Source organism: Prunus avium, chromosome 1, assembly GCF_965620075.1.
Source record: "Prunus avium chromosome 1, drPruAviu1.hap1.1, whole genome shotgun sequence".
Lineage (NCBI taxonomy): Eukaryota > Viridiplantae > Streptophyta > Magnoliopsida > Rosales > Rosaceae > Prunus > Prunus avium.
This window is the reverse complement of record NC_142284.1, coordinates 44,714,636-44,728,875: the sequence shown is the minus strand read 5'-3', so window position 1 is coordinate 44,728,875 and position 14,240 is coordinate 44,714,636. Positions and strand designations below refer to the sequence as shown.

Sequence of the window (14,240 nt, the reverse complement as noted above, 5' to 3'; positions counted from 1 at the left end):
TTGGTCTGAAAAAAATCCAATCTCTGAGCCTGGGCCTGGGTTGAGTTGGTTAATTTTAGTGGCACCAAAAAATAGAAGAAATGTAAGAAAATGTAAGAAAAATCTATCTCCAAGTTAAGATAGAAGGTTGGTTTCAGCATCAGTCACGTTTACAACGACAATTTTCGGTTGAGGTTGAGTGGGACCGGTGGTGGGTCCGCGATTGTGAACATAACGTGCAATTTCGTCAAAGCATTTAACCAATCAGTGCCTTTAAATTTTGCATTGGCGTGACGTGTAGGTCTAGTTGTCGCCACCTAAGCTGTCACTTTCTATTATTATTGGCAATTTAACACACGGAGGAATATCTATAGATTAAATTTTTAAATAATACAAAATACCCCTTTGTTTAAGAAAATTTTAAAGAGACAAATAGGTAAAATAATAATTTATTAAAATAAAAATAAATCATATAATAATTTGGAAGTTCTTTTTGGTTTTTGGGTTTTTATAATAGTTTCTAGGTCTAATGATTCTTCCTTTTGTTTTTGTTCTTATTTTAATGCGAGAAGTTTTTGTGGATATGTAATCTTTAGGATAGGACATCAACATTTTTGCCAATTTTGCTAAATAGCATCATCCGGGACCTATCCCATCCCATGTGAAACGATAACAAATTTGCTCACCACTCCATTTTTATGTGTAAAATAAATATTTGAATATCCAACCTTCCATCCTGAATCTTTAATTTTCTGGTAAATAAACAATAATTTGACATTCGATTTCGATTTCTATTGAAAAGAAAATCTAATAAAAATAACTCCACCTAAGCCTTCCTACTTCTGTCGCTGGTTACATATATAATCTTACCCTATACAAGATTTTACATACTTGATGAAGAAAGTACTCTATATTGTTCTGTATTATCTCAAAGTGTTAACGGAAGAAAGTCCACCTGCTTAAGAGAAATGCTAAAACCCTAAAATTATGATGCATTCTGGACCAACTTGGGATGAGTGGCAGCATAAATGGAAGAATTCGTGTCAGGTTTTAAGTGGAAAAGGAGGTGCTGTATGTCTGGACGGAGGCTTTCTGCAGCTCTTCCACAGAGGGATAAAACCTCTGGTCGTGGCTTGCTGTTTGCCTGCACAGGGCCTCCCTGCCCTTCGTAATGGATTATGTGATGGCTGAGAAACAAAACGGGTTATGCATAGTTAGCTATAGTGAGGCACCAGACAAATCATAGATCAAACCACATGCAGAGAATTTGTTTGTTTCAAGGACAGCACAGAACAGCACTTACAAGAAGTCAATAAGATCTGCTATTTCTAATGGTTCAACAGGAGTTGGTGGCTGCGTATTCTTCCCGAAGACATCCACCATCATACTTAAAATCAATGAAAGGGTCTGCAAAAAAATAACCAAAATGATTAAACACGGAAGATTGAAACTTTAATCATCATCTGAACCCCACATGGCAGACTAGTTAATTGTAATAGTTGTGAAAAGTGGTCATCCAAGACACCCAACAAAGATTATGCATGAAGAGTACCCAAAAAGCCTGATTACCAGCATTGCACGATACAGTAATCAAGTCAATCACAGCACCCCACAGGTGAAGCACCCTTGCACCATCATGCCCATGATATATAACATTCAAACGAAAAAAGAAAAATACTGGGATTTTTCCTTTTCCCCTTTCAATTATATTTGATTAAAGAAAAAGCAAATCAACATTGGGGTGTTTGGTTTGGTACATTTTACCTTGGATGAAATTCAAATCAACATTGGAAATGAGTGAAACCTTAGGTGAGATGAGATTCTATTAAAAGTTCCCAATGAGTGAATTTCTGTACCTTACTGAAGAGGGTGTGCGCATTGGCAAGTCTAGGAAGCAATGGACTCATTATACGGAATGCTATTCTCAACATTGCAACGGATGTCACTGGCCTGAGATGTTTGATGATAAGATGGGTCCCTTCTAGCCATTCCTGTGGGAGGTTACTGAAAAAAGAATGAAGCAGGGCAACAATATTACCTGGAATCACAACAAGAAAAGGAGTTTATGGTCAGGAATCAGTAATGTGTATAGACATCATTAAAGAATGTGTTAATTAGCATAGAGTTAACTATAGATTCTCAGATAGGGAAGCTTAAATATCAGTAAATAACCACTGGATATTCTAGCATACCAATGGCTGTTGAGGTATTGTCTTGAGCGGCCCATGTCGGATCCAACAAAGCATAACCAACAGCAGAGTCTAGTTCCCCCAGTGACCTTTTGCCGTCAGTGAGCCACCATGTTTCTTTTATTATACGTGACGCCTCTATATAGAGTTGTACATGAAAATCAGAAGGCAGCTGAGCCAGTAGAAGACCACAGGCTTGGATCAATAAGCAAGACAATTGCTGGCATGTGTAACCACTTCGAGAAACAAAGTTAGATGCATTTATTCCTGATACTGAAGCTGTTGATCTGCTTGTACCTAAGGAATCTGTGCTTCCACCCGAAGGGGATGTTGGTAAAACTGAGCCTTGGCCAACACCATTTGGAGCTCCATGCAAGCCATTGCTGGATTGAATTAATGTTGGCTGTATATTGACGACGATTTGAACCAATGATGATACAATCTGGGATGCGGATACGGGAAGAGAGAGTAATTCAATTACTGCTGTTTCAAGAACCAGTTGAGTATATGTGCCTGGATCCTGAATTTGATAAAATGCTTTTTGGCCATCAGAAACATTTGTTTGCCCAGACTGAGACGTTGCTGGAGTCTTGTTAGGTGGGGCACGCATTGAATTATTTAGAGCATCACTCACTGAACCAGATTTTGAGTTGTTATGCAATGGAGGTATGACATTATTCACTAATCCCAGTAAGAGCGTTGCAAAGTAATCCGGAGGTGGGCACATGGCAGAATTTGATGAATTAACGTGCGATGGGAATGACTCAGAAAATGGGATCTGAAACGAATTTGGAGTTAAATAACTAATTGGAGAAAAAAGTAGTACTGGTTACCCAAAGAATAGAAAGGAGAGCAAAGTCATTACCTTGTTGATATCGAGTCCATTCAATATTCGAACAATAAGCTTTACAGGAAGATGACCATAGAAATATGCAAGTATATCACGAACAAATGTAAATCTTAATGGGTGGTAAGCAAGAAATTGGGAATACATGGCCAGAACTCTTTCAGCCGAATCCTTGGCATCATTTTCAATTAGTCTATAAACTATCAATGGAATGACTGGAAGCAAACGTGCTGCAATATCATCAAAGAATGTGGGATACCTATATAACATAACAGACCATGTCAGTGAATATGCATAAACAATTTGCAAAGTTTAACTTTTAGCCAAATGTTATAATTCTTCTCTCAGCATAAAAACCGTATATAATCCATCCCAAAAAAGTTATTATTTAACATATCAACCTGTCCTTCCAAGAGAGATGATTCCCAAGGGCCTTTTGCAATTCAACTCGCTTGAAGACTCCAGAGTAAATCCAGTGTTCAGGGGGACCTCGATTCATACAATATAGTTTTACTCTTTGTTGAAGTTCTTGCCTATCAAGTAGACTCATCTGCAGCACATCTTAGTCCATTATCACATCAAGAAGAACATATATTGCAGTGTTGTACATTTCAAGATTAGTTTTTTTAATACATAAAATTGATTTCTCACATCAATCCTAGTTAAATTTAATTGATTGATATATAAGAGGTGTTTAATGGGTAAGTAACCCATGAACACAAATTACATAACACCAATAGGAAGCTACAATTCAAAGTACCCAGGAATAAGAAAACCAACAAGAGAAATATAACAACCAAGTCCAGTATATAAACTCATGACAAGAAAAATTAATCAAGGCTGTCAAGAGAATAAGAAACACAATACTGCAAACGGTAGACATCCAGTCAAACACAACACCGCCAAAGCTTAATCAATGGCAGATCACTGCCACTAAAAATGCAATGTATTCCTTTCTCACAACAACAGACATGATACAAGGTGAACTTTTACTTATAAGAAATTCGTATAATGGGTTGCAATCATTAGTTGAACAGAAGACATGCAATAGCACAAAATCAAGATGAAGTAACACACTACACAGAGCACAAGAAGAAATGATGCTGGAATAAAGAATTCACCTCATCACTTTAAGGCACAAATAGTTTCAAAGATACAACAATAAACATTACAGAAAATGAGCTAATCATACTCTAAAAAAAGATTTGAATTATCAAACACTGAAATAGTATATGTACACGTAATCATGATTATTCATTATAAATTAAAAATAAATAAAATTTGAAAGCTCGTACCACAATACGCAAAGCATGGGGGTCATCATCACGATCAATAAGTGCCAGAAGCAAAATATCCAAAGGGAGCAACTCGTGGGTCCAAATATAAAATGCTAGGTTTGCGCAAGCTTTCAGTAAGAGGTCCTGAAAAATAAAATTTTAATGCAATGCTCGTAAAGACGACTGAACATGCATTGCAATACATAGGATTTTGAATTGAAAACCTACAAACAATTTACAGACCTGCAAAGAATGGCCGTGCTGAAGTTCTAACTGAATGTGATGAAGCAGAACATCCACCATTGTATAAATATTATGCGTCACTTCCTCAGGGGAAAACTCTCTCAAGACACGTGCCTGAAGCCATATAATGGAAGAGATTAATATCGAACAAGAGAATAGAAAGAAGCAACAGTTTCTTAGGAAAGACGAAACCTGCCAAGACTTAGAGGTCATAGCAATGGAACACTACTAACCCTAGTGTCATTCATGATACATGAAACTTACCAAATTTACACTGTTAATGTTTTCTGGGTGCCCTTGCATCAGGATCCATGCACCAGCACATAGATATTTTCGGTGTTGAGGAAAACTATGACTGATATAGGTCATAACATAAGTAGGATCAGCTGATGGTGACAAAAGCTGGGTGCATTGGTTAATCACAGTGGTTTCCGCCTGCAAAAAGGAGCAGATCTTTCAACATTATGATTGAATGATCAAGCAATCAGAAAATAGGGAGGGGCCATACTTCATATTTACCACAAAATAATCCTTAGGTTCATCACTAAGATGTAAGAGATAGCAGCTCTGGAAGGATTGCAAATTTCAAGTTGAATTGTTCAAAGCCTTACAAATTTTCAGTTAGACCCAAATTTTCAAACTGGGGTTCTCACAGGATTCACATTAATAGATTCTAGCTACAGTCTTGACGCAAGTATTATGAAAAACAAAAAGAGGAACAATACTGTAATGTGATGTTCTAGACGACGTATCCATGGGTAAATGTTGGTAGTATTACTACTGCAAATTCTATTAAAGATGGCAGGAGTATGAAAAAGTACATCCATACAGGTATATCCAAGAAAAGAAAAGAATTTACAAAATCTTCAACCATCAAAAGAATAAATACTGTAATGTCATGTCTAGTCGACATACTCATGGTAAAGTTGGCAGTATTATTACTGTAAATTCTATTCAAGATGGCAGGACTGTGAAAAAGTATATCCATACATGTATATCCAAGAAATATTCCTAATATTCTATGTTCCAAAACCAAGTCTCACGGTAGAAGTTAATAGTAGAACTACAGAAAATTCTATTCAGCCCTGTAAGATAACAAAATCATCTTTATCAAACAAAATATTTCAGTTTGATACTTTTTAAACAACAGAATAGGGGATACAATAATGAAACCAAATAGCACTAAGTTGGACGATTCCATTCTCTGTCAATGACATCTGAGTTTTGACAGCAGAAAGACAAAGTTGCAGATCAACAAAACAAACACAGTGAAAAAAAAAAATTAAAAAAAATGGGAGAGCAACAATGAACCTGCTGCCATGCTTGAATTGCCAAACCCCTTTTATCTATCCGAGGAATCAAGAAATCACGAAGAAGAGGAGGGAAAAAGCGTAGTGTTTCATCTGACCATGTGTGTTCACTAGTGGCTAATATCTGCTCTAACATGGTTTGAAGATAAACCAGATGATCAGCATCAGCAATTCCTCGTGTCTTAATGATGATAGCAAGAGTGACAACAGTTATTCGATTCAAAGTTTCTGTGAATTCGGTTGGACCCTGCCAAAGAGTAACAACACGTATAATTACATCTTCAGTTACGAAAGTTCAACAGAAAACGGGTTGCAGTTTGGATAAAGCACTATATACCTTCCCTTCCCTTTTCACCAAGAAAAAATCTCTCAAAGAAAGAATTAGATTCATGCACAAGTTCTCGGCCAATCTAAATACACGATGGTCTCCACGTTTCGATTTTAGAGCAGAAATGATTTTCGTAACATCATACATCAAGGCTTTGCTTTTTCCTTGGTACCTATATGGAAGATATGACAACTTATAAATTTAAACTTGAAGTGGCATCACATTGCATATAAAAGAAATATAGCGTTAATATTTACAGCATCTGAAGCCAAGAGAGTCACGCCAAAACATTGCAAATTATAATTACTTGACAGAAGTGTAATTTCACAATATGGATAGTGAAAATTCTGACCTGTAAAGTGGAAGCAAACGGTAATTCAAAATTTCAAGCACCAAAAGAGTTACGCCTGGCTTGCTCAATACCGACGGGTTCCTTTGTGCCAAATGCTGAGGTATCAAAAAGATTATTGTTAAATTATAAGTTAATGAAAAGCAAAAGGTTACAACAGTATTATTTCAGAAACAAAGAAGGAAAATAGACTTTAAGCATATGAGTAATGGTGCCTTACAGTGACAAGGGCAAAAAAAAAAAAGTATAAACAAAAGTTTCCAAACTACAAGTTAAGACTGCAAAGATTTATCTGTAATAGCCAAATCAACAAAATAGTTACAGACGCCAATGCCCAATGGAAAAGAAGAACCACACCTAGCAAATGTCCAAGATATATCAGGAAGACCGACCCTGTGTAGTCTCACAAGAGAAGGAAATAATCAACATGGACTTTTGCTTTATATCTTTCATATGATTTCAGCTTTATTCAGTATCATGCTAATTTTTTAAGGCGCCAACAAGCCTACTAGTAGAGTTTCAAGGAGTTCCGCCAGCATCAAAGTTGAGATGGCCTATAAATATGGGAAGGGCTACCCTCATAGTGCAGCCTACAGTCAGCCTTTGATCTTTAAAAATTTAAGTGAGGTGCCCTTGGGGGGAATACATTATTAAAATGAATACTTCTTTACAAGAAAACTGAGAAATGAGAATAATCAGAGAAGGAACAGAAACCTTAGAGTTAAAGAAAATTACACTGAAATGAGAACGAAATAATGAATGAGGTGCAATGAGTAGCAGCCTAGTATATGTTTCAGCCATTGCAATACTAGGTACAACCTGCATTTGAAATATAAGAATACAAAACAAAAGACAGATAAAAAAGAGTAAGTAATAGGTCAGCTGATATATGAAAAAAGATTTTCTACAAAGAAGCCATCATATATTATCAGATTCACAGTAAGAAAGGATAGCTTGAAGTAGCAACTAGTTCAAATTATCAAACAGAAATCTCAAACATGAAACACCCCACAAAGTGCAAGATGTGTATGTCTGTGCAAGAGAGAGAGAGAGAAGGGGTCAACCATTCTTTGTTTTTCTTCTTTGACTAGTTTACATGTTTGAAAGACGCATTAGGCAATACAAACATGAAAACTTTCATGCCCTCAAGAACCCAGTCAAGTCACTTCTTTTCTTTCATTAAATTACGCATTACTACTTTTATCTGCATACTAAAATATAGGCAACTATTTTATTTTTCCTTTCCCCCGTCCCCTTCATTATGCTTTGCGCATGTAATCCATGTTCTTACAGCCTGCAGCCTATGGCCATCCTATGGCATGCATACATCAATAAAAAAACAAATAAAAAAAGTTTTCAATTATCAAAAATATCATTAAGGCCTAACCCCAAGCTTAAAATGGCAATAAGCAAGAAATAAAAAAAGAGTACCTGGCCAGAAAATAAAGATTCTTCCATTTGATACGCCAGCTTCAAACATAGGTTTATTGAAAAGCCAGATAACAATGACATCGGCAATGGACTTACTTCCCGCATAACCATTAACCTCTCATTGGACTGTAGGTTTGTTCCCGGTAATGACTCGGCAACTCCAGCAGCTGATAACCAATTGATCACAGTTTCACAAGCTGGCTGCGCCATGGTGTAAGACACAACCCAAAACATCCCAATTGACCTATCATCCATATTCATATAATCCACCATTCGATCCCCTGAAATAGAAACCAACAGATGCATGTTCACAAGATTTCCACGAAAATGTCCCTTGATAGAATTTACGAAATTTTCTACCACAGGTATCAGAATTAGAATATGGTATACACAGGACATTTTATAATACTAATTTGTGATTTTATTGCCAGCAATAGTCAATTTGCAACAGTTTTAAAGTGGAATATGCCTTTGCTTGCTTGCCTCCACCATTCATCTATTTGCTTTCCTTTCTGAAGCTGCTCGTTATTCAGATATTCTCTAGTTGTCGTGTTCAACGACCAAATACGTAAATTCTGGCAACTGCTTATGAAGTCAAGCAGGATACTCTGAGGACTATTCGGATCTGAGCTTCTATCTTCTTTATGAAACGATAGGATCTTTCGGGTCGTCTCGACCTACATGCAATAAAGCTTCAGATTATAAATATGATGTCATCAGGCAGTATGAAATAGTTACTTAGGAAACAAATGAAAATGACAGATATCATTCTTTGGGAACAACGTAGAATAATGCCCATATTTAGTTAGTGCAGCGAATATAAATACTTTGGAAAACATAAATTATAAATTTCCAATGTTAGGTAGACAAAGAAAGTGGCAAGAAGCAAGACAAAATGAAGTGACTTCAGTAGAAAGACAGTGAATTTTACTTTTCTAAGACAACCTTTCTAGCATCTGCATTTAGTGCACTCATCACAAGCTCAACCCGAATAATTTGAGCAAGAAGCCAAGTGACATGATTTGTCTTAAGAATAAGTTGATCACCCTCTGTAAGGCGTGAAACTAGCTTGTCCACAAAATCAACAAAATCAACACATCCGCTTTTTATAAGAAAAAAGAATATATCTGAAAAGACAAGCCACTCTTGCCAGCAATTAATATCTGCAAGGAACAAGATATAACTAATTAGCTGACTAAAATAATCATTATGCAAGTAGCCACAACCAAAAAGTTAAAAAGTAGAATAGCTCTAAAACAACTAGGATTGAAAAATAAGTTTTGATAGAATAGTACTATAAAATGTCCTAAGCAAAAAGGTCTACAGTACTCCATAAAAGAACAATAAAGCTAATCAACCGGTAATCTTACTAATTAACAATGAAATATTACCTGAATTTGTCAATTTCAATAGCTCAACAATCCTATCAATTGTTCCCTCACAAATCATTTCAGAAGTGAAAACAGCACCAGGAGTAGGCCCTTGAGAAGGAGACCTATAGCAAGGGGCTACAAGCAGCACGCGTTTCCACCAGTCAGGAGATGGAGTAGTGCAAAGAGCATGCCTTATACAACGCAACGCTCTCTCCCAATCCAAACTTCCTTTTGGAATTGAAGTTGCAAGATCCTACACCAGCAAAGGGAGAGCAATTCCAGATTATAGAAGTTTTTGCGTGCCCTAAAAATGAGCTCAAAATAAGTAGCATACATACAGTAATCATGCTTGTCAAGATTATTATCTCTTTTTACAGATTTACTAGTACATTATCATCATCTTATCATCCAATGATACTAAACTATTCTGCAAACATGGTATATACTCATATTCCCTGCACAAATAATAAATTTTTAGATTAACTCATCACCTCTCCGTGCAATGGTTCTCCAAGAACACTTGGGTATGTAATTGGTGAATATCGCAAGCTCGCTACTGCTTCACCTGAAACACTAGGAGTTGTCTGTGAGAAAATCCGATGAGTCCCAAATGTAGGGCAATGTAGGTGTTGATCTAGCATTTTCATGTGCATAGCCATCATATCTCGCCTCCTATGGATCTCCAAAATTAGAGTAAATAAGGCTTCATCATCAGGTATATTCTCCATAAATTGCAAGCCACTGCGCAGTAATTCATAGAAGGGCACTCGGCATTTATCCTCATCAACCAAAAGCCATATCACATCCAAACAGCTATGTAGCCATTCAATTAGAGCCTTGCCAGGTCTCCAGGATTTTACACCATCAGATTCATCAACCCCCAGTTGTTTTTGATCCCAATTAACCAGCCAATTCAGCATATGGGAAAAGATGTCAGCATGAGTTACTGGTTTTAAATTAAATTCAAGTCCAGTTAAAATAATCTTGCAACACAGCTGACGTAGACTGCTTATAGCATTATCTCTTATAGATGAATTGACTCTTGCCGTCGCCTGCTGTCCATTGCAGGGCATATCAGATGATTTAACTGGTGACATAGTTACACAAGATGATGGCTCAATAGCAGACTGGCCTGGGGAACCAATACCATGTACCGCAGGTAATGGAGAGGCGGGATTTGAAGATTGAAAATTAGACGAATGAGGAATGTTATTTGAAGATTGAAGCATACCGGACTGTGATGAAACAGCAGGCATTGCTTGACTCCCTTGACCCACTGACATTTCTGCAGCGGAGACTGAAGAAAGAAGGGAGGGCAAAAAGCTATCCCAGTTAATGTGACCTATAGTGCACAAGCTCCTTAAAGCAAAAAGAAGAAATTCTGCCCGCGGCGCATGATTACTACACTGCACAACTAGAGATATAAGAACAGACTCTGTCACAACACGCAGTTGATCTTGGTCCTGAAATACATGGAACAACATCAGACCAACTAACTTAAAGAAATAAAACTACTAACAACAATGATAATAAGGTCATAGAAATGGTTGAATATGGCAGAGGAACGGCTTTAAACAAATAGGTGAGACATATGATACTCAAAGGTGCATCAAATTCTGCAACTTACAGGAAACTGGCTCTGCAGTTGCTCAAAATCCAGAAGGAACTGCTCATTTCGAGGAGGAAGCTCCCTATTAAGAGCAACTACACGCTTCTGTGACTTGTTCCTGAAGAATCGACAACAAAAAACTTGTTCAAACAAATGGTTTATTTCCAACTTCGAAATAGCCGTACGATTATTATCAAATCAACTGTAAGGTTTGCACTCAGCACCCAAAAGTATTATGTCTACTACATGTTGGTAGTTGGTGCGATGTGAGGGAAAAAAAAACCAAAAAGAACAGCAATTTAATTTAAATTCATATAATTCAAACTAATTGCGCAGCCAAAACCCAAAAGACAGAGCTTTCCGCTAATAGATAGACACGCTTTCAAATGAATTGATAGCTAACATACGTAAATTTATCTATGGATATATAATACTTACGGAGGTTCTCGAACTGAATCCTCAGGCTTTTGGCGACTACTTCTCTGCCAAGAAAGTAAAAAAACAGAAAAATTTCAGATGAAATCGCATTAGAAAAACTTAACGAAAAGGAAAGAGGGAGGGAAAACTGATACGCACTCCTAAGTAGAGGTCGAATAGATTGACAATTGCAGCACGTGCGGGGTGGAACTGGTAAGCTCGGGAAGCTGATGCTGAGGACGATGATGATCTCTGGTTTTGATCCATTTTTCTCACTTCATCTCCAATCGGAGCACCCACAAGGAAAGACTATAAAGCCAAGAAAGAGTAAAAAGCAAAGTGAACAGTAAGTAGAAGGAGTTGCGGTTTTTTCAGGCAGCCAGAGGCGCTTCACTTTGTATTGGGCCAATACTTATACTTGGGTAGTTGACTGGGGTGGCTCCGGGTACCCGAATCACATACGGATACGGATACGGTCCGGTCAGTGTTTGACACGTGCGTGCTGACTTAATTACCTATATTTTATGCTCTATAAATAAACTAACTAATGTAAATTACCGAAAAAATAATAATAATAATATATTTATTTTTAGCTGGAAAAATTGAGGTCATTTTTAAAATCAAATATTAAAATTACTTTATTTCAAAATATTATAATTATGAAATATCTTTAATATAGATATAAGATTATAATAAAATATCCACGTTAGGTTTGTTTGAGTTTGTAATTCTTATGGCTCGTTTGGGAGTGCTTCTTCCCGAAGCGCTTATGCCAGTAGCGCTTATGCTAGTAGCGCTTATGACATAAGCGCTTCTACAAAGAAGCAGTTTGTCGTTTGGCTGACATAGTAAAAACGCTTTTAAAAGTACTTAAAAAAGATTTAAAGAATCCCAAAATATTATAATAAAAATAGGAAATAAAAACCAGATATCTCTATATGGTAGTGTCTACATATTCCAGAGAAAGTATGCAGCCTCAACAATCTGTTTTACTTGAACTTCGCAGAGAATAGGTTGGAAGGGCCGATTCCCAAGACTGGTATTTGCCAGAACCTGTCGAAAATATCACTTGCTGGTAATAAAAGGTTGTGTGGGAGAATCATGAATTGGGATTGCCAAGTCAAAAGTTTTGATAAGTCAGCTTTGTTTTGCTGGGGGAGTTGCAGCTATTGTAGTTGGAAGTGCTCTGATAATTGTTGTCGTAGCTTTAGCTTTAATAAGATGGGTTACCAGAAGCAATCGTCATGATCCTGAAGAAACTGAGGAAAGCAAGTTAAGCAGTTTCTTAGATCATAATCTCTATTTCCTCAGTAGCAGCAGATCAAAGGAACCTCTGAGCATCAATGTGGCCATGTTTCAGCAGCCACTTCTAAAGCTAACTTTCTCCAAGACAAACATAATTGGAGATGGAGGCTTTGGAACTGTGTACAAGGCCACTTTGTCCAATGGGAAAACAGTTGCAGTTAAGAAGCTAAGCGAGTATACAACCCAGGGACATGGAGAATTCATTGCTGAAATGGAAACGTTGGGTAAGTTAAAAGTTAAAACCACCAAAATCTCGTTCCATTGCTTGGGTATTGCAAGACCATGAAAGCTGAAACACAGTTAACAAACGAGTGAATTTACAAAACGATCATCCATGGCTGCCAAGCGATGCACACAAACAGCTCTTTGTAAAAAAAAGAAAAAAAAGAAAGGGTATTTGGGCATTTAAAAAAATTAAATATGGGTATTTTCGGCATTTTAAAAGTTTCATTAAAGGGAGCCAAGTGCTTCCCTTGTTTTTGTTCTGCAGCGCTTTTAAGAAGAAGCACCTCTCAAGTGCTTCTTCCAAAACCACTCCAAGTGCTTTTGGATCTCATCCAAAGCGCTTTTGTAATTTTTGCCAAACACTATTTTTAAAAGACAGAAGCGCTTTCATCCATTTAGAAGCGCTTTTCACTGCTCCAAAAGCACTCCCAAACGAGCCCTTAATAAGCCGGAAAATAAATATGTTCAATGTGACGCTTGTTTAGTTACATTCGAAAAATAATTGATTATTACATTCATTAACAACATGAATATAAAACAAATTTGATTGCTTTTTTGTTAATAAAATTAGATAAATTTTTAAAAGAAGATAGAGTAACTTTTAGTGAAACGTTCGGGTTCGTTTGGGACTGCTTCTCTAAGAAGTACTTCTGCTCATAAGCGCTTCTAACAAAAGCACTTTTATTATAAAAATCTTGAATTTTCATAAAAAATTAAAGTACTTCGTGAAAAAACACTTGGGAGTGCTTCCTGAAGAAGTACATAGCAGGTTCTTCTCCAGGAAACGCTTCTATGACCCAGAAGTGCTTCTAAACTTTTCTGCCAAACACTGTCAAAAGCGTTTTTAGTTATCAGAAAGCACTTTTGGCCCTTTCAGAAACACTCCCAAACAAGCCCGAAAATCTCTTGCTATAGTAAAAGAGTGAGAATCAAATGTCCATCGTGCCTCATGGGGTTACCTATTTTCTGAAGAGATTTTCTATTTAAACCCCACACTTCTTTTAGTTCACCCCATATTCTAAGTTCACCCCATCTTTTAATTTAAATTTTCACAATTTCTAAGAAAACCCCATTATCTTCCCAAACTACCCTTAAATACACCCCAAATTAAAAAAAATAAGAAATAAAAGAGATTTTCTATTTAAACCCCACAATTTTCTTTGTTCCCAGCAAAAAAACCACAAACAAATAGAACCCTAAACCCGAACTTTAATACTTTCTAGAGAAAGAGAACAACTTTACCTTTATCCAAGAACTGTAACTGGAATTCCAACACTTGAGTGTTGTTGAGTTGATAATCAACAAGCCTTTCCATCAACTCTCACGCATATTTAAAGAGGTAGGCTTATCAATTTTCT

The 14,240-nt window shown here is 36.8% G+C and overlaps 1 protein-coding gene across 1 annotated transcript; it reads right to left on the bottom strand.

The window, feature by feature from the left end:
* Positions 1–708: 708 nt before the first annotated feature.
* On the bottom strand, positions 709–11,749 carry LOC110762709 (mediator of RNA polymerase II transcription subunit). The gene is made up of 21 exons (XM_021965378.2): positions 11,512–11,749; positions 11,374–11,417; positions 10,954–11,053; positions 9,818–10,789; positions 9,345–9,579; positions 8,899–9,116; positions 8,423–8,630; positions 7,954–8,234; positions 7,258–7,341; positions 6,526–6,620; positions 6,183–6,345; positions 5,847–6,092; positions 4,800–4,970; positions 4,536–4,649; positions 4,311–4,436; positions 3,417–3,565; positions 3,034–3,274; positions 2,172–2,946; positions 1,836–2,017; positions 1,283–1,386; positions 709–1,166 (listed from the first exon to the last, which is right to left on the bottom strand). The coding sequence occupies exons 1-21, from the start codon at positions 11,617–11,619 to the stop codon at positions 965–967; spliced, it is 4,818 nt and encodes a 1,605-aa protein (XP_021821070.2). The 5' UTR covers positions 11,620–11,749; the 3' UTR covers positions 709–964.
* Positions 11,750–14,240: the final 2,491 nt, after the last annotated feature.